This window comes from Orbicella faveolata, unplaced genomic scaffold (genome assembly GCF_042242905.1).
Source record: "Orbicella faveolata isolate gen_17 unplaced genomic scaffold, um_ofav_v1 contig_34, whole genome shotgun sequence".
In the NCBI taxonomy this organism is placed as follows: domain Eukaryota; kingdom Metazoa; phylum Cnidaria; class Anthozoa; order Scleractinia; family Merulinidae; genus Orbicella; species Orbicella faveolata.
The window spans coordinates 12709205-12730539 of NW_028301563.1; the positions used below are offsets into that span (position 1 = coordinate 12709205).

The window sequence follows — 21335 nt, forward strand, 5'->3', positions numbered from 1 at the left end:
GACGCGAATGGAACGGAAATTTCCTTGGAAAGGTTTCACAAAGTCAGGACATTTTTGGCCGGAAATTTTTTGGTCGAATGGAGAGTGCCCATATCTATACCTCGTTAGCCGGGAAATAGTTAGCAGAAAAATCAGCCACTCAGAAGAGCTAAAATTTCCTTTGTTTTACCTTGAGAATTCGCAATTATTGACATAGCAAACTTCTACATCCATAATTAGGCGGTATAAAATAGTAAAGCATTATGTACTGTAACCTTGTTTTGCGCATTTCAGAGGCAAAAATAAGAGTGAATGTGTGGCTGTCCACCGGGACAAAAAATGTGTCTGTTGTAGACTAGGAGTCCGCTGTGGAGACGTGGCTGTTTGTGGAGGTTTGACTGTGTAGTCTATATAGTTTTCAAAAAGTAAGTAGTAGGAGTGAATATGTACGTAAATTATCAACACGTATCCATTAAAGACTAGTGTCTCGTAGGCCTTCTTTTTCCATCCCAGCCATTTCCCCGGTGCGTTTCTATGCCAAAAGCACGAAAAATATCCGTGTTTTTTAAAGTTGAATAGGAAGGATGTCGCGTTTTATTAACGGTAACACAGTCGAACCTTTCTAGACGGCCGTTCTGGAGAGGTATCAGTAGGGGTGAAATATGACTTCCATATTTTCTTGGTATTCAATCCTTTTATCTTTAAAAAAAAAATGATCAAACAAAATCAAAATATATCAATAAGACAGAGACCAAACAGATATGGAGACCAACGACGCGCAGTTTAAGAGGAATAAAAATAAGAATTATTACCTGCTTTCACAGGAAGCGGTACTTTCTTGATAATTGTCTCGGTCTCTCGGACGAGGATAACTCTGTCTCTCGGACCGATAACTTCGTGAATGTTTTCAAAAGTGTTACATCTCCTCGTGTATTCTCTCACCGTTACGTTTTGCACTATAATTTCGTAACAATGTCAGTGAGCTTTAACTTAACCTTAAGTTAACCTACGGATTAAACCTCAAGTCAGTGGCATCAATATTGTCACCGTTTACAGACGATCCATTTTCCAAGTTGAGAGGCTTTGATTGAAGTAGAGTGTACCTGTCTACGTGAAACGGTTGTACTGCCTACGCCAAACGTGATGGATGCAACTGTAATCGATTGTTTACTCAAGCTCCACGTTTAAAAATGTCTTTTTTTTTCTCTTGAAGTCAGGTTCGGCTGTGGGTCTTCCACAAAGATTAAAACAGCCGATATTGAACGAATAATGTGTGCTACAGTTGTCACCTTCAAAAAAAAAAAAAAAAAACATAGGCGGAAGTCACATAGGTTTCGGGCGATATGCGCGTGTCGGTGATCGAAATAATGTTGCATAACATTGCAATGCACCAAAAGCAAGATCTACTTTCATTTAACTGCAAATGTTTGCAAAAGCTAATCATGTGGTCAATCTAAAAGGAAAAAAAAAATTACAAGCATCCGTATGCGTTATTGACGAAAAAAGGTTTCCAAATTCGCTTAGTTTTGCTCTTGATGAAAGTAGCTGGCCAAGTTCCATGCTGATTTCACGAATGACGAATTTAACAAAATGTACCACACGTTTATGTCTCTTGAGGGGTACTTTTTCAGTTTCGACTTCAAATTCTGTGCACCAGTGGGCTTTTGATGATATTGAAATTAGCTAAAATTAGCCGTTTCGCTCACGAGCTTCGATGAAGGTAATTGTATCGGCCTAAAATATTATAACATTTGGAGCTTTTGCTAATCAAATGAATGCTTTAGGAACAGCAAAATATGCATTCTGAGCTAGCCAAAATATATTGATAGACATGTTCGCGTTGATCTGTACGAGCGTAAACAAAATGCACAATTTTCGGCCATTTTCGGCGGCGGCTGGCAGATATAATGGCGATTTTTGAACTTTCCTGGATTTCGAAAAAAACTAAATCCCTTCAGGGCCTTTGAAGGGTATTTTCGAAAACAATTCATTATAGAGGTGATTTGGGCAAAATATGAAGAAATCCGAAATTTCGCGACTGGAAACAACGCTGGAAATACTTTGGAAACGCAACAATTACCGGTCATTTTGGATTTGTGTTTGAGGAAAACTCTGACAGGGAAATCGCTTGATTATCGTGATGTCATCCTTCTTGAAAAGCCCTGTTTTCAAAATGTTTTCCGTCCACACTAAAACACAAGCCGGCGTTTTCAAATTTCTGTTTGAAGAGCACTTCCGAAAAGGATTAGAGGAGACGGTAAGACTAACCGTAGAAACATAGTCCGTGTTTTCAAATTTCTCAATTTTATTATGGACGCAACGTTATTTTGTCACTTTTTTCTCACAAATTGAAGTTAAATTCAATGATTCCGTCACAAGCCGCTACTTAGATAAAGAGCGGCACTGAGATTGTGTAACGGATCGAGGCAGCACCTCTGTTTGAGATATTCTTGTCTCCTTTTGTGTTTCTGTTTCATTTTGTCGTTGTCTGTATACGGCTAGAATTCGACGAATACGTTTCAAGTAAAGACTATTACCTGCTTCAAGATGATTATTTTATAGTCTTTTTTACATTTATTTCAAGATTACTTACAGGATTGCTTACAACCAACACCGTATAATAAGAGATGGCGTGTTGTGTCGGGCTCCCTCCGCGCAAAACTATTTGTTTAGAGTTAAAATAGCAATAGCATTTATGAAGGTCATGAAGCCGAGAGCTACAAAGATGGGTTTCAGGTCTGCTATCTTCTCTCGACTAATAATTAACAGTCAAACAGACTCTATCTTCCCCGTGCAACTGACAGCGGGTGGTCACAACCAGAAGATTCCCACCCAGCAAGAAATTGTTTGTGGAACAGAGATATTTCAAGAAGCAGATCCGTTGCCATTCCCTGACTGGATTATGATAATGATGGATATCTGATAAAGATGTTTTGTTTTTCTTTATAAAAAGCAAAAATTTTAAAAGTTACTTAGTTAGTGATCTCTTTTTCCTATTTGCTCCGGGCTGGGCTACGTCAAATATATCAACAGAAGCTATTGCATTTTAATCCTTTCAATCTTTTCTTCTAAAACAGATATCGATGACTGCGCAAGTCATCCCTGTAAGAACAACGGGACCTGCACAGACGGAATGAACGGATTCAACTGCAGCTGTGCATCAGGATTTAATGGCGCACAATGCGAAACAGGTAACTATAGCCAAAATTTATTTTCCCTCAGATGTTAGGAGTTTTTAATCTCTTTCTATGTCGCTTACTGTGCTTTTATTTTTTAAACTGCTTGAAAAGGGCAGAGACATATATTTTTGTTGTTGCAAAGTTCTATTGTATATGACCGATATGTGATAATAAATTTTTGGCCTGGGAAAGCACTTCTGTAAAACTTGTGAAAACTTTCTGGTTGCGAGGATCAGGACCGGAATCTGTTACAGGGAAATATCTTCAGAGCCGCCAACAGCACTCAGCACTTAGGTCCAACGATATCATTTTAATCCAAGAACGTAACAAAAGAATATTTTACAAGGCACGGCTATTTAAGCCGAAAACACAATTCTAAAGGTTTACGAAAAGTTTTGAAAAAATCTCAACTAAACGTTATCTCATACATTTCAGGAAGCTCGATTAGCTGTAACGGAATTTGTAGTTTTCAACATTAATAACTTTCAAAACAATAAAGGGAGATAACAGTTCAACAAAAAGACTATCACAGGTAGTAATTACAGCTCAGCGCTTATTACAGGTATGATCTACAACAAAAAACAGGTGTTTGCTACGGTTAATGAGCTGGAATAGTAAACTGTAACTTAGAAATGCAAAATGAACTAAAACAAATATATCTAAACCGAATATGTAAAATATACTAAATAATCTGATTTTCTCTCCTCACAGTTATTATCTTTCTACCTTTTCCCCTTACAACAGATATCGATGACTGTACAAGTCATCCCTGTAAGAACAACGCGACCTGTATAGACCGAGTGAACGGATTCAACTGCAGCTGTGCACCAGGATTTAATGGCACACAATGTGAAACAGGTAACAAAAGCCAAAACTAGTTAATTTTCATTGATATTCTACGATTTTGAATCTCTTTCTAAGTTGTTTGCAGTGTTGTATCTTTTAACTTCAAGCATAGTTTTGTTGTTGGTTGTTGCAGGTTCTATCGAATGTGACCGTTATTAACTTTCTGCCTTATCACCTTGAAACAGATATCGATGATTGTGCAAGTCATCCCTGTAAGAACAACGGAACCTGTACAGACCGAGTGAACGGATTCAACTGCAGCTGCGCACCAGGATTTAATGGGACACAATGTGAAACAGGTAATCGTAACAGATAACATCACCAACCTTATAATTCGTGTAAATAATAAAACAACGATGTTCACAGATATTTTTGCTTATGCATTTTTGACTAAAGAAAAGCACATTTTCTCCAAAACTTTCTTTTTTCTCCATAATTCTATCCAGTTGACCTATCCAAGTCTCTAAGGAGCGAAATCTGGGCCGATAAACGATCTTATGCATTTTTGGTTATTTTGCAGATATTGTTGCTGTGGGGTTTGGCGTATACCGTAAAATGCCGCGTTTAAGCCCTGGGCTCATATAACTTCATAAGGGGTTTTGTGTGGGCTTAAAGACGGGCAGGGGAGGCTTATTTCCGGGCGGCATATAAGCGAATAGAAATATTGTTTCGGAACGAGGAGTTATAACGTATCTGGGCAACGAATTAAAGCTAATATACCATTACATTTATAGTACATTTATTGTGTAAACGGAGAATATGTTTCCAAAACATCTCTAAAACACTAGTGTGACTGGAGCAACTGGAAAGGACCAGAACGTTATGTGATTTACACATTAGATGGGCTCGTATCGGCGGGGGGTGGCGGGGGGGGGGGGGGGCTTATATCGGGAATAATATCTTTGTTAGCCAATAGAAGGGTTTATATCGGGAGAGGCTTTAACGTGGTATTTTACGGTATGACCGTTTTTAAATTTCTACCTTATCCTTTTAAAACAGATATCGATGACTGCGCAAGTCATCCCTGCGAGAACAGCGGGAACTGCACAGACCGAGTGAACGGATTCAACTGCAGCTGTGCACCAGGATTTAATGGCACACAATGTGAAACAGGTAGTAGTTCGTGTAAATAATAAAACAGCAATGTTAACAAACGATTAGGAGTCAATAAAAAGGTGTATTTCCTAAAAATTGACAGCCACTGGAAAAGGGAAAACAAAAAGAAAGTCGTCTTTGACTATTATTGCCACGAGGAAACCAAAAGATAAACCTTTTTTACGAGCTGCTGTGAAACTTCCATCGTTTTTACTTTTCCAGCAGAAATGTTTTAATTCCTTCTTTACAGTATATTTCCTTGTAAAAGTTTGCCTGTGAACGGACACACGACCCAAAGTTACACATGCTAAACACATTAGGGCGTGTAGTTCCATGGTCATAACCTCCAATCTGGTGAAGGGGGGACAGATAGGGAATTGACCGCATGGGTATGGCTTCGATTCAGGGCCGATTTTACACCTTTTGTGGGCAGGTGGAGGCGAAATGATGCGAAGAGTTAGTTACTTAGACGAGTCAACGAATTCAACTGCAGCTGCGCACTAGACTTTACTGGAACACTGTGAATGAGATAATCGCTGTAGATAACAACAGGTAATACCACATGCAAGTAACAGGGATGAAACGCCTACAATGGATGGGCAGATGGCAGTACTGTGTGGTTGACATCACTGAAAGTTTCCCGTTAGCAAGCCACACGATTACTCTAATAAAATGTATCTGCTATAGATGTTTCTATATGCCGTGTAATCACTTTAGAACTGTAAAATCTTTGGAGTGGATTTAAGGCGCCAATTCTACTTATTTTCCCTCGTAACAAGGTTCTCTTAAGATTTTTCTGATACTTTTTTTCGCCTTTTTAATGTGTAAAGTAGTTTATTTCCACCAGAATTCCCTTTTATGCTCGTAATGGGACACTTAACCATCCATTGTGATATTGAAATAGTAACACTTAGATCCCTTTGTTTTTAGACATCGACGAGTGCGCTGCACATGTCGACCCATGTAATGCTGTTGGAAACTCTGAGTGTAAGAATACGAATGGATCGTACAACTGCCAGTGCAAAGATGGATTTGTAAAGAACGGTGCTATTTGTGAAGGTGCAACACAGTTTTATCATTAGTAGGGATATCTTCTATTCTGTTTTAATTAGCTACAGTTAAAAACTTTATTTGTCGTTATGTAAGGACGATTTGCCACATTTAAGAATCTTATTTTACAAGTAGGCATGTATCAGGAAAAAATAAGAAATAACCCATATGAAGTTAGAATCCACTACATAGTTGGTTAAAGTATCCCACATGGTATTCCTCCAGCGGTTTATCCAATGGCAGAGAGTAAACATACCTTAGTGGAGAAACACTGACGCCGATTGCGATGTTCTCGCACTTAGAGCCGATATATATCATCGCCTGAAGGACAAATTTATTCACCTATGGCTTACATACAGGTTACCCAACAGCATTTGAACTGGAAATTTCAAATGTAAATAAGAAGATTTTCTCGTATAAACAGACAAAAAGGTGGTAATTAATACCTATTGTAGAAGCTATATTTCGGTGGCGAGACCTTTAAACAACCTTGTTCCCAGGAAAAATGGAAACGAAGACAAATCATATAGAAATGTTTGTGCATGACCGGATGTAATAAAGTGATGTAAAATTGAACAAAATATATGAAGTGACTGTATTCAAACTACAAGTAACTCCCAACGACACAGCACGACAGAGGTATCTACGGATCAGGGGACAGTTATTTACGTATGACAGACGCGGAAAGAAGATATGACTACGCAACACAAGACGACATATGTCAAATGTCTTCTGTGTTTATCACATATTTATTTACACATTTGTGTATTTCCTTTAGTTGATGTATGTCACTGGCAAAATTACCAAAATCTGACAGATGCAAAAAGAAAATATGACTACGAAACACAAGAAGACGCCAAATGTGACAACACACTCAATGGCTGCTATCGCTTCCAAGGAGCTGCAGGCACAAAAATGGTGACCACATGTCCATCGATGTTCCGTTGTGATGCATACTATCCTATGTGGTTGAGTGGTGGTCATCCTACAGTGGCTGAGGGTAAAGTCACAAGAAACGTCTGCATTAATAAGTTTGGCTGTTGCGACAAATCATTGCCTATTCAGTTAAAGAACTGCAGCTCCTATTATATCTATAAGTTATTTCCCCCGCGGGATTGTCCTGCCCGATATTGCAGCACTGACTAATCCGGTCATAGCATATGTATGTTTCAGTTAGTTTCAGTTGAATAGTATTGGCAAGAGACTTAGATCATTGTCTCTTTTAGTGCCAAGCAGGATATAACTTCCCGACATGATTACCTACAGTAAAACTTAACCATGGCCTGTTTTTTCAAAGCATGACCAAGCTGGGCCAAAATTAGTGTTACCCATTTATAAACTTCAGCCATTTTTTTTCTCTCAACTTTTGACGACGGCTTGCAAGGTCTAAGTCCTCTAAAAATAAGCAAAGAAAATACTTTACCCACGAAAGAAAACTTTAAACCTCCATCAACTCTTTAACCTGGATTACGAACAACCTGACCACTATAAACAAACAAAATGCACATCGAGTTTCAGGCGTTTCTCGGGAGAACACTTGACGGCGTGACATAAGACGGCTTTTTTTTTTTTAGGCAAGACACTGTAACGCTGCACAGTGAGCTAGTAGATGCATAGCAATAATATAAATGCGAATAGCATTAGCAAAGTAACTTGCATTCTCTTAACAAAAGTAAAGGCTTTAAAGAAATTAGTTGCTCAACTTGATTTGTCATAACTTTGTACAGTTTGTCTTCTAAGAGAGCTTCTGAGAAATTTGTTTGGCCCTGCAGTAAAGATATTGAATCAAAGCAGGTCTATTCTTTTGGGTGATTTGAGCAATCCATTTGCTCTCGTTTATAAAGAAGGAAATAGAGTGTGATTACAAAAGCTTAAAATCTGATAATTTTTTCAATATTCAATCGTGTATATAATTTGTGAAAAGTGAGGGTTATTTAAAACTTTCATAACTTTTATTCCTCAAGACAAGAGACTTTAAAAAGAAATTTGATATGAAAGGCAGAGAAAAATTTTTCTTGATTGCGCGGAACAACCATTACTCTGTCTTATCTTAAAAACTGCTCTTCCTATCGGTTTAGCTTAATTTGTTTAAAAGTTATTGAACACTTTTTAACCAGTTTTGATTGAAATTATAAGCAGTATACAATAAACAATATACACGTTTTTAGCTCGTGTAGGTTAACTTTTGTGTTGTATGTTTGTTTATCTGTGTTTTTGTTCGATTTGGTTTCTCAAAAAATGTATCTAGTGTCAGGGTAATCCCCTGTTGGGAATGCCAAAAGTTCTTTCGTAAACATGTTTGGCTATTGCCCAGACAACAGTCAAACTTAAAAATTTGCTGACATCCCAGACATTATACAAGCAATTTGCAATTGTATAAAATAGTAACTTCTCGTAAATTTAACTAAGTAGCACAGCCTAGTTTCTGTAGTATAAGCAGACCGAGAAGTTTTTCAATTTTTTTTTTAAATTACAATTTTTTGTCTCTTTTTAAATTTGGTTTACATTTTTTAAAATTAAAATTAAACACTAAACTAGTAGTAGATCTCTTCAGGTAGTTTTACAAACATACACTAAACGCCTGTATTTAAGCCACACTAGCGGCCATTTCAAAGACACAAACCACTAAGGTTTTGTCGGATTTATGAAAGGAAGCAGGTGACGTTGTGAAATATTTACACAAGGCGTGACAAAGGTTTTGGCTCACGGTTTTAGCCGCCGTAGTACCAATGAATGCGATAGCGTCCGGCGCTTGCACGTACAAGACGGATAGAGAGGAGAAAATTACGAATTCCTTGCACGGCTGAAAATGCTGGCTTATATGGATTGACAGTGGTAGAACTCTCTAGGTGCAATATGGCGAATTTTACAAAAGAAATTATCTCAACTCTGAAAGTTCCAAGGCTGCTGATTTCTGTTGCAGCATGTTGAGCTGGTAAATTGTGTGTACATAATGTAGATATTAAGAGGCCAACAAAAGAAATCTCTTCCAGAAATTTTGCCTGTTTCCTCAATCTATCAAAAAACACGTAGGGGCCAAACCAGCCCCCTAATGTTTCATGAAGGCTATATTTGCTTGGTTTATATATTTCTGAACCAAGTTTGGCAGATGAGCTTTCTTTGTTCTCCTATTTATTTTAATTTGGAAGTTGTGACAAAATGTCAAATTATGACGTCATAATTAATGACGTCACCAAAACGTGCTATAATTTTTTGAAAAATCTGATAAAAAGATTATGTCATTGGAAAGGCCTTGACTTGAGGAGTAAAATGCCGGAAGCTGTTTTTTGCTATGATGATTATGTTTTGAGATATGGTAAGTTAAATATATTTTTGTTGTCCCCCCCGGAATTTGCTTAACCATACTGTCCTTCTTAAGTCAGTCTCTCTGGTTTATTTTTTTCAGTTTTATTCTATGAAGCCTAAAAATCTAAAAAAATAGAAAGCTTGATGTTGTCAACAATCGTATGGTTTTAGAAATTTGATTTTCGGCTTTGTCAGGATGGTGTTAACAGTAAAAAAACGGGTGACGTCACAGGTTATGACGTAAAAAAACTAATTTCAACGCAGGGATAATTTTTTATTGCGATTTTCTTCTTTATTTTTGCTTTGGTCATCTGACACATCACATGTGCAACATAGCTGCATTTGCTGGAACAAAATTACGGCTCCAATTTGGGGATTTTTCTTAAGGGGGGGACCCCATATTTTGCAGAGTTATTTTTCATATTTACAAATGCCATATTTCATTCAATTTTTGTGATATGGACAAATTATTTTCAGGTTTCAACTTCCCTTGAGGTGCTCTTTCGAACACATTGTAAAAAATATGCATATTAAAAACTTCAAAAGTGGCAAAAAACATGACGTTATCACTGTGACGTCACAACTTTGACATTTACTGACATTTTTCACGTAAATATATTTGGCAATAGGTCTCCTACTCATCTGCCAAGTTTGGTGTAGAAAGAGTCAGCACTTTTTAAGTAATGCCAAACAATGTGAAATACCCAAGAACTGACGAAACACTTGTGTTTGGTTTGGCCCCTACGTGAAAACTCTTCCTTCGGTAATCTAACCAAGAAACAATTCAGTTTGTAAGTCTCCTCTTTCTTTTAGCCCAACATCTGTCTAAAAATTCTTTTTGGTGTTTCAACTTTTCTGATCAGATTGATATGAAAATTTCAGTTTTTATCACATCGATTTACATTAGACTTTGTTTAATTCTTCAAGGATTTTGCCTTACGTCATTAGGACATTATTTCGCAATCTTAGTCTTCATATTCCTTAGTTAACTCCTCTGTGATAAACTTCAGGCAACGAAGTTATTTCCACAGACAGGCATCTTTCAGGGAATGATCAAATTCCTTACTTTAATTTTGTAAATATATTTAAGCTGTAGTGCTAACATCGTGTAAGGTATTTAAACAGACAATTGTCACTTATAGATATACGTCCAGTACCTTTGTTATTTGATTCTGCATATGTTAGTAATGAATATCAATACTCCTTTCTAACTTTTCTCATTTGCCTTACAATTTAAATACATGTATAGTGTATACGAGACAATTTCTGGCAGAAACTACAAAATACCCAAAATTGTCCTGCTTAGAAGTTGGATTATAGTTTAAAATTGTTATTATTGGGACAGTTTTCAACTCTATAAGTACGTTGTAAGTTTTAACGTCTATTTAAAACTATGAATAAGGACTCTTTATTATTATAACAGTAATTATTATTCACCTTGTTGCTCAAAATAATGTAATGTTTAAGGGGATTAGTACAACTAAGTTATACATACACATGTATGTTTAGTTATATTTACCGCAGCGCTAAAGTTATTCAAAGGGCTTTTGTTAAGTTTTCCGTGCGACAAAAGGTACCAGGAGTCAAAAGAAAAGCGTTGGAATTATTGTTGATTAATTTGTTTATGATGCAAAAGTAGATTTCAAATAGCAACAAATTAACTTAAATGAAAATTCAAGTTGAGGATAAAACTAACTCTTATCCCACCAAATTTCTTTACTGGTTAAATTTGCATCCCACGAAGTTAATAGTTCTCTTACACATTCCAGCAGAAACCAATTAACTTTCAATCTATTTAGAATTTTCAAACTGTACAAATGAGTTGCGCGCTATCACGCTACACTGGGGCCCAATGCCATCTTAGTGCAGTACTAATTAAATTACATTAGGTACAATACAACGTTTAGTAATGACTTATCCAACATATTTTAATATTCAACCCATAGAGAGCTTTTTAACTGACTGTGGTAAAACGACAACTAAGGTAATCACTTTGACCAATCAAAAAGGACACAGATATTCGACTGAAGCAATATTGAGCTCGAATACGAACTCGGGAAAAGATGTGCGAGCGAGGCTTGGCTAGGATTGCTTGAGAATATGACGCTAGGCTTTTAAACCAATCACTAAGCGTAGCGAGGCAAAGTCAAAACAAATTCAGGAGAATTACCTTGGGAATTTAGGGTAAAAACCTCTGTGTTAGTAAATTAAAGCATTATTTCTGAATGCATGATATAGTTATAACCTGTCGGTGTAAATATTGTTTTATTGTTTAAATGTGCAAGATGTCTGGATGGAACGTAATCATCTTATCTCGAAAGGTGTTTCTGTTGGGAAATCAAAACATACCACTTAACCATGGTTCGTTTTAAACATCAACTTGCCGTCAGTGTTAAACGTATAAGAAATACGGCGAGGAATAACTTCTCTTTATATAAATTTTTCTAGTCTGTTAATAACGACTGAAGAGCCTACTTGTAGAGATTTAGATGGAAATGAGGGTGGATAAACACAGAATTGAATTGATTAAATTAGAAGTACAATCTCTAAACTCGATAGTTTAGATATTTGTTCCATCCAGACATGAATGAAATAAATTTGTAAATATATGTTTGTTTTAGAAAAACTCATGTACACGTTTCAGAATGTTAAACTAAATAAAATTCCTTTAAATGTCATGGTTGTTAATCTTTTCGAATAGCTTTTATACTGTGAAAAGATGAAGGTAAAGGGCCGACCTCAATCTTTTGGTACTGCCCGGTTTTCTCTGACAATGACACTTAATTTCTTTCATTGAATTCTTTATTATCCTCCACCACTTCTTTTCTTTCTTTGCAATCACCTTTTTCACTTTTCACTTCTTCTTCACTATGTCCTTCCTCTTCATGGCAGTATGCCTCTAACTCTTAATTAATCAGTGAGCTTTACAAGTACACATATCCTTGCTTCTGGATGCCAATTTCCCTTGTTAATGAGGCTTGCTAATCAAGCTTTGTGCCAGTCTGCTCTCAATTTTTCTAGTTCATTTAACTGAAGCATTTGTTTTGTAATACACTTGTAAGCTTCGTCAGAATCACGTTTGATGATTTTACACCTTGTTTCTTTTTGGATTTTGTTTAGGCGCTCTATCTTTCTCTTTTCAGCTTTTCTTTTATTTTCTTTTTGTCTTCCGTTCTTCATCCTGTCTTATTTGGTAAACCTTTGGAGGCTCGGTCAAGACGTTGCTTTATGCTCAACAACATCCCTAATTTGTCACTGAGATCTCCTTTTTTTTAAGCAGGGTCCTCTTGCACTGCTTTAGTATACTGATATTGCTCACTGGGCCATGGCTTAAGTTTAGTTCTGTTAAAAGGTGTCCTCAAATTAGATGGGATGTTATTTTCTTCTTTTTCGATTTGGGACATAATTTCTTCGAATTTTTTAAACTCTTTTGGACACAATGCCTATATGATTAGGCCTTAGTTGTCTCGTGGACATTCTCATAAATTTAAAACAGGAGGCTTCAATTGTTTCAGAAAAAAGTACGCTCATGTCATGCCTGACCTTTTCAATATATTTTTTGGTTTGAAATCTTCTTTTCCTTTTCTTGTGAGGGTACTTTGGAAGGTTATCCAGCAAATAGGGTTGTTCATGTCTGTACCTGTCTGGGAGTATTTTGGTGAAATACTTGGCCCTTTCGTGCTTTAGGTCCTTATACGAGTGCTTAAAATAGCCTTCGCTGTTACTCTCTGTTCCAGTTGACAATTTTGGTAATGAATTCTAAGGTAGTGCTTGGAAGAAATAAAATATAAAGAAATATAAATATAGATAATGAAAGAAATATATAATGAGAACAGGCCTCACATTTTCATTCAATTTTTGCCATGCAAATTATTCAGTCCAAAACCACGTTATCAATGAAATTGCAAGGAATTGTTTTATTAAAGGCATTTCTACAGAAAATAATGCTAAAAAACCTGCAAGACAGGATGCAAACTGAAAAAAAATACATGACGGGTGAAATGCAAGCAGAGACAACAGGAAACGCAAGCAGAAACAACAGAAATGCTTCGAGGACTATGATTGGAACACTCTTTGTCGCACTGGTAAAGTTGAGCAATTAAGCATTCAGGAGCTTGACAAGTATCCGTCAGTCATTTCAACCTTCAATTAAAGGGCAAGAAAAATGACGAGGTGCGACGGGTCACTGCACATGCCTTGATCAGAATGAGTGAGGTACTTGATACCCATGTCTCTCTTTAGCGGCACGAAGTACTGCAAGATGATACCAACGACAATGATATGAACATCAGTTCTGATGCGGAAAGTGACAGCGAAGATGATATCGTTATTTTGCATCTTTGCAGCTCTGATTCATCGGAAAGCGACAGTTATTCAAAAGGAAACCAACAGTGACAGAGTACCTGTTGTAGCACAGGTCTCTGGCCAAACCCGATCTGGGCGCAATATTGTAAGGTCGTTCTCTCACTGTCGTGACTTTTTTGGTATTAGTTGACCCATGTAAGTGGACTGTTTGGAAGTGTTCACCGGTATACTCTATATGGCTAAAAGAAATACATAGCCCCCGCCCCCCCGTCCACTCCTATCCTTATTCATTTTAGTGACCCCCTCTTCATTTTCTAATTTTTTGATCATTCCCCCTCTTATTTTCCAGCCCCCCTTCCCCTTCACCCAAGGCATAAATATTGAATGGTCCCTTATTGTTCGGTATACGTACAAGCCTTGTCGAGGAGACAGACCTTTAGCAAGGACGGCCGTGACAGATTGCAGCGGCTACCGGAAACAACAAATGACTTTCGTCAATGTTCTGCGCATGTCCGTGATGTTTGCTAACCGTCTTCCACTCCGCACCGACCGGAAATGAAATTACCATTCAGTGCGTGGTTACCAAGTGTTAAACTTTTAACTTAGAAATTATACATGTGGTCGTCTTTTGTTGGCTTGCCTCTAGACCAAGAGTGAGATAATAACATGTAGTATATAGTCGAACCTCCGGTTGCGACCACCTCTCGTAAGCGACCAGTTTTCCAAAATACAAAGTTTTCATGTGCATGGAGGCCTGCAGAATATAATGTTTGATATCACTCCCTTTAAAAATAAATAAATAAATAAATAAATAATAATAATAATATATTAATATTATCATCATCATCATCATTATTATTATTATTATTATTATTAATTTAAATATAGGCTTAGCTCGTGGCTGCAATAACGCCCTAACATATATTTATTCAATATTCAGGTTAATTAATCTTGAGCCACTTTGAGCTAAAAAACAATATATTTTTAACAGAAAAACAACGAAATTTATATTTATATTTTCAGTAAAGAACAAAAACAAAGGTGGAGAAGACAATAGACATGAGTTGTTGCTTTATCGAAATACAAAATAAAAGGTCTTCGGAATAAAATAGTTTGCCATATTTACATCGCAAGCGTAACTTGGCGCCTGAAAATATATGGGTTTTTTTTCCAATTTAGGAGTGTGGCAAAATGAGAAGCAGACAATATGTCAATTTGTTTGCAAAAGGAAAAGCATAAATTTAAATTCATTTGTTTGAATGGCGTTTAATTAATTAACTTACTTTTAACTTAAGGTAACCACATGCTTGCAGGGCTGTAAAATAAATTGTTTAACATCCTACCTTTTGCCAAAACGTCAACAAAGCCGAGGAATGTAGTTAAGCTAACAGTCGAAGTCGCAATGACGTCCTGTTATAGATATGCTTTCAACATTTAGGCCAACTCTATCTCGAACAAATCTGAAGAAAAAAAAATTAATAAGATGAAAACAACGAAATCAATGTTTAATTCATAATAAAGAACCAAAATAAAGATAGGGAACACGGAAAATGCCGTCGAAATTCCAGGTTTTTAACTGAGTGATTGTTAAAAACATGAGTTTGGAACGCATCTTTCATTGAACTAAACACTCATAAACAAGCGCAAGAAGGAATTCCTTCTTATAAGTTTAGTTGGGAAACCCGCAGATAGAAATATTTTGTTCACATAATAAGTGCGTAATTTAAACGGAAAGTTCTAGTAGGAGCAGGAGGAGCCAAACTGACATGAGCAGAAATAGCTCTGAATGACAGAGACAAAACACGCCATCCCTTATTACAGTGTTGACTTGTAAAGAGCTGGTTATCTGTCGACTTCACATCGCCAGCTGGTGCTAGCTCAATTCTTTCCATAGGACTTCAGAACTGAAGACGTTCGTTGCGGTGAAAAATGAATGTTTCTGCGCTCCTCATTTTTGCGTCATCGATTTCAATAACGCTCCGTCAAACGCAAGCTCAGGGTGAGTTCCAAAATGTCCTTACATTTTCATTGATAACCTTTCAATCGCGTTTTATACTATCCTACTTTGTGTATCCTAACATCCACTTGCCTGGACTGGCATCCCAAACTCTGCCTCATAAGTGGGTTGAGTTTGTTGTTGGTTCTTCTCTTCAACCTCTTCTTCTCGGTCATGTTTTTTTCCACGTACTCCTATTTTGCTATCTTTATGAATACCGACATTTTAAAACTCCAATTTGACCAAGAATCCGAGTTTGTCTGAGTTTGTCTGAACACCGTCAATATTTTCATTCAGCTGCAACTCGCCAAGATCACGCAAAATTGTTATGATAAAATTTCTCAGGTAAAACTGACATGATATTTCATTAATCACTCACAAAAACGGAGAAAAATGCGTTTTTTTTGGTAACATTTTTATCTCCTGTCTGTCTCTTTTGCGAAAGCAATTTCGGTCCTTAATTGACGATACGCGAGAAGTTTAACAGATAAGACTCATGCAAAAATATAAATGAACTTATTTGGTTCAATAGTTTTCTCGATAATGATGATAATGATGGTGATAATCAAGAGACTATCATTCAGATCACAGTCTTTTGTGATAATTTGGGAAGCTAATCTTCTAAAAGTTGCAGTTCAGTCATTTTTGTCTTCTTTGTCCTTCGTGGAAGCTTTGTTTATTTAGCACTCTTTGGTATTTTAAAGCCGATAGTTGTAATGTCAAAATACTGTAAGATAAAGAAAACTATTTTCAAGGAGATTTCAAGTTCTTGATGCATCATCGCTAAGTCTTCCACAAATAACATTTGAATAAATTTACCGGAATTTATTAGTAATTTGTCTCACAATTTTATTGCGCATCTACGAGGCAATTTGCACGAAGTGTCGTCTAGTGTAACTCTCCCTGAATTGGACATGTCTCGCACGTTTTCGTGACAGCAATGCAAGGCATGTTAATAACCAACTGTAACAGGGCCTTTTGACACGATTGCCGACGCATAATTCTTTACAAGAGTTGGTACGAGAAATTGCTACTTGCATTTATCTTATAGCATCACTACATTCTTAAAAATAATTCTCAGTCAGTCAGCACATAAATAAAGACGAAGAGGTAGCTAGAATATCAAAACCAGCTATTTTCTTACTAGATGGGAAAAGAGGTCTGTAAAATGCATGTCTAGTTTGTGTTATATCGCCTAAAAAAGAATGATGCTGCATTTTTCGTTACTAAAATCGGCAAGGTGATCTTTGAGGAGAGATCTTTCAAAAATCTTCGAAGGGCACGGAAATTTGGAGTTCAAACGGCAAATAAGCGAAATGCGGGCTTTCTTGTTACAGTCTAACAAACATATCCTACTATACGTAATGCTGTTCTTAAAAAATATATTATCTGAATTTAATCATAAACAAAAATAGGAACTTTATGCCCATGCGTTGTGCCACAGTTTTCTTCGGTCAGTCTTCTGTAATTAAGATAATTATCCTTTGAATTCTGTAGCCTAAAACTAAAAACGACTTCTTTGGTGCTCCAAAGCACTCGAGAATCAATAAAGGAAGTTATTACCAGTAACAGGTGGATTTAAAATACCCCATTTTCCTCACAGTATGAAATTACCGTATGTCATCATTGAAACCCCTCAATTAGTCAAATTATGCGGAAAACATCTTTGTTGTTTAAGTATGTTGCGGTTTAAAGGCCAGTATGCGGTTTTCTCTTGAGCGAGCGAACTCGAGCGTTTCATTTGTTTTCGTTCGTTTTGTGTATTTGTTGAACATTTTTGTCTTCTTTTTGTCTAAGCGAGCGTTATCTTGGATTCAGTAAGTTGAAGAAAGCAAACAAAAAGTTAGGTTGATGCGTAAATAAATTTAACCAGCTCTTTTCCAGAAAAAACGCCAGCGTTACAGGTTATTACATAATACAACAGACCATATATAAAAACGTAGTAAATGTTTTTCTTGCACGCTACAAGGAAAAAATTTGGTCACCGGTTATTTTGGCTTGTGTTTAAGGAAAACTCTGGCAGGTAAATCGTTTAATTATCGCGATGTCATCGTTTTCGAAAAGCTCTGTTTTCAAAATGTTTCCCGTCCACGCACACTAAAACGCAAGCCGCCGATTTCAAATTCCTCCTGTTTGAAGAGCGTTTTCATAACGGGTTAGAGGAGACGGTAGGTCTAAGCATAGAAAGATAGCCGTGTTTTCAAATTCCTCCTGTTGGAAGAGCGTTTTCATGAGGAGTTAGAGGAGACGGTAGGCCTAACCATAGAAAGAAAGCCGTGTTTTCAAATTCCTCCTGTTCGAAGAGCGTTTTCGTAATGGATTAGAGGAGACGGCGGGCCTAACCGTAGAAAGATAGCCGTGTTTTCAAATTTCTCCACTGTAGTGTGGACGCAGCCTGAGTTTTTCACCTCTCTTTTTCACTTAACGAAGTAAATTTCAATGATTCCCTCACCAGCCGCTCCCTAAATTTATTTCAAGATTGGTTACAAGCAACACTGTGTAATAACAGGTGGCGTGTTGTGTCGCTGCCATTCATAGGAATTTGGCTCATTGACACTCAGCTATAAGAGATCGAGATGCTCGCTTGCACTGCGTGAAAGCCAAAATATTCTAGAGTATTCTAGACTCGAATATGTGATTGTGACGCAATAGAATCCTAGAGTATTCAAGCCGCACACAACACGTGACGTACACCTGGAATATTCGTGTCGAATATGGTGGAATACGCTCCGTTCAAAATCGTTCGAGGATTTTCGTTAAAATATACCACACATCTGTCGTACTCCTTGGGTATGATGGCGAACCCTTTGTAAAAAGAACTTTATAAAAGAAGGTAACAGTTCGGGTGCATAGCATTCTCCTGGAAACAAAATTTAGACTATGAATTCAAAGTATGTGCGATCTGCGCGTGTATACGTTTATCCTCGAATACGTGATCTTGACGCCAAAGCTATAGAATTCTAGAGTATTCATGGCGTGTACATGACGTGGACCTGGAAAATTCTTATCGAATATGGGCATACGGGAGGAGCACGACCGTATATTCGTTCGTTGACCAGAACAATTGTACTTTTTTGGTTCATGTTGTCGGCGCAGCGCATGTGTTTCGTTTGAGTCAAGAAATTTACACTTTGTTGTAACTTCGAATTCCCGTCATTCGGTTTTGACCGACGTTTTCGGGATAATCACTACAAAGCGATTTCTCTTTCCCGGCGTGATCAATCGATGAAACCGATAATCGATAACAATCGATGGCAATCGATATCAATCGATAACAGTTAATCGATTGATATCGGAAATCGATGACCAATCGATGGCCAAAAAATTTGTGTTTTTTAATTGCCATCGATTGTCATCGATTGTCATTAATTGTCATTGATTGTCATCGATTGTCATCGATTGTCATCGATTACCATACATTTTGGGGAGGTAAAAAAATGACTTGACAGGAGAAATATGGTGACATGTAATTGTGAAGATCATCGTTACCATCAACAACAGTAACAATAGCTTTATTGATCTCTCTAAATGCGGGTATAATGCAAGAAAATTAACATTGTTAACACAAACTAAACTGGGATGAAAATGTTCGTACTCTTTCAAGTTACAACAGAAACGTACGGTTTAAAGAGACATATTATGCAAGACTCGATATTTTTCTCTCCATGTGACAGTTTCAGAAGCTGGCATAAGTATGGCCATCACGGTGCTTCTGATGTCTCAGATGTTTTATAAACTGGACGCTCAGCAGTGTATAATTCAAGGCAAATATTCCATCCGTGGCATGATGTTGAAAGGACATACCTTCATCGAGGAGAAGACCGGAATTGGGCTTAATTGTTTAGACAAGTGTGATGATGACGTCAGATGTCAAAGCTTTAACTACGTCATCAGCCAAGGCATATGTGAGTTGAACAACCGCACCAAAGAAGCCAGACCCGAAGATTTTGTTCCGGACTGCGATCGGTTCTATATTAAACGATTCAGGGAAAGAGGTATTGTTCTTCTTTGAATGTTCATCTCATCTTTTTTTTAAGGATAGTACTCGTATCTTATACGAGCGTGCCCAGAATCTCATTGCATCCCGAGGACTACAAACAAAGCCCGCAGTTTTTCGTGAAGAGTGCTTAACAAAAGTGGTGTTTAGTAATGACAAGAAAGCGCTAAAAAAAACAATGTTTTTGACTTTTCTATTTTTAGTTCCCCTCGGATCCATTCCCGAGTTGCCAGCTGAGTCGTGCGCCGAAATCAGGGCGAGTGAAGGAGAAGATGCAGTCAGCGGTAATTACTGGTTCCATTCAACTAAACCTGGCGAGGCAGTCCTGGCTCGTTGTGACATGTCTAAACTAGGTAACTATACGTTCGGGGTTTTACCTTGATTTATTATTTACAAACTTCTTGCAATAAGACTCATCTACGCGCTATAAAATGCCTAAACCTCCAGGCTGTTTCTGTGAGTCTGTGATTAGAGACTCTGTATTTTACAAAACAAGGCATATTTGCGAAAAGTGCAACTTTGGCGCTAAATCAAATTTTTACGAACTTTTATATTTAGGTTATGTTACCTTTCTATTAATGTAATAACCAGGAGTGTGTTTTAATAAACCCTTCCAATAAGCGTCTCCATAGCGAAAAGAACGTTCAAGACATGGACATAGACTGTTTAATTTATGAGATGCTCTTCATAAAGAAGAAGCCCAGCTTTAAAACCCAATCAGGCTCCATGCGAGCAAAACTATTTGTTTGGAGTTAAAACAGCAATAGCATTTATGAAGGTCAAGAAGCCGAGAACCATAAATATAAAGAACAAGGCCAGCTTTAAAACCCAATCAGATTCCATCCGAGCAAAACTAATTGTTTAGAGTTAAAACAACGAGAGCGTTCATATAGCTCATGAAGCTGAGAGCTAAAATGATAGGTTCCAGATCTGCTATCTTCTCTAGACTAATAATTAACAGGCAAACAGGCTCCATCTTCCCCGTGCAACTGACAGCGGGTGGTCAGAACCAGAAGATTCCCACCCAGCAAGAAGTTGTGTGTCGAAGAGATATATTTCAAGGAGCAGATCCGTTGCTATTCCCTGACTGGATTATGATAATGATGGATATCTGATAAAGATGTTTTGTTTTTCTTTATAAAAAGCAAAAAACTCTCTGAAAGTTAGTTAGTTAGTGATCTCTTTTGCCTATTTGCTCCTAGTCGGGCTCCGTCAAGTGTAACAACATAAGCAATTGCATTTTAATCCTTTCAATCTTATCTTCTAAAACAGATATCGATGACTGTGTAAGTCATCCCTGTAAGAACAACGGGACCTGCACAGACCGAGTGAACGGATTCAACTGCAGCTGCACACCAGGATTTAATGGCACACAATGCGAAACAGGTAACTATAGCCAAAATTCATTTTTCTTCATTTGTTAGGACTTTCTTTTAAATCTCTTTCAATTTCGCTTACAGTACTTTTTAAACCGCTTGAAAAGGACAGAAACATATTTTTGTTGTTCGGTTGCTTATTTTGCAAATATTGTTGCTGTGGGTTCTATCATATATGACCGTTATATGATAATAGATTTTTGACC

The 21335-nt window shown here is 37.2% G+C and overlaps 1 protein-coding gene and 1 long non-coding RNA gene across 2 annotated transcripts; both read left to right on the forward strand.

Moving 5' to 3' along the window:
- Window positions 1-5908: 5908 nt before the first annotated feature.
- Window positions 5909-7193, forward strand: LOC149104839 (uncharacterized). The gene is made up of 2 exons (XR_016201463.1): window positions 5909-6158; window positions 6928-7193. It is a non-coding gene; the product is annotated as an uncharacterized LOC149104839 (long non-coding RNA).
- Window positions 7194-19392: 12199 nt separating this feature from the next.
- Window positions 19393-20356, forward strand: LOC149104840 (uncharacterized). The gene is made up of 2 exons (XM_089271469.1): window positions 19393-19751; window positions 19957-20356. The coding sequence occupies exons 1-2, from the start codon at window positions 19451-19453 to the stop codon at window positions 20133-20135; spliced, it is 480 nt and encodes a 159-aa protein (XP_089127595.1). The 5' UTR covers window positions 19393-19450; the 3' UTR covers window positions 20136-20356.
- The last annotated feature ends 979 nt before the right edge of the window (window positions 20357-21335 follow it).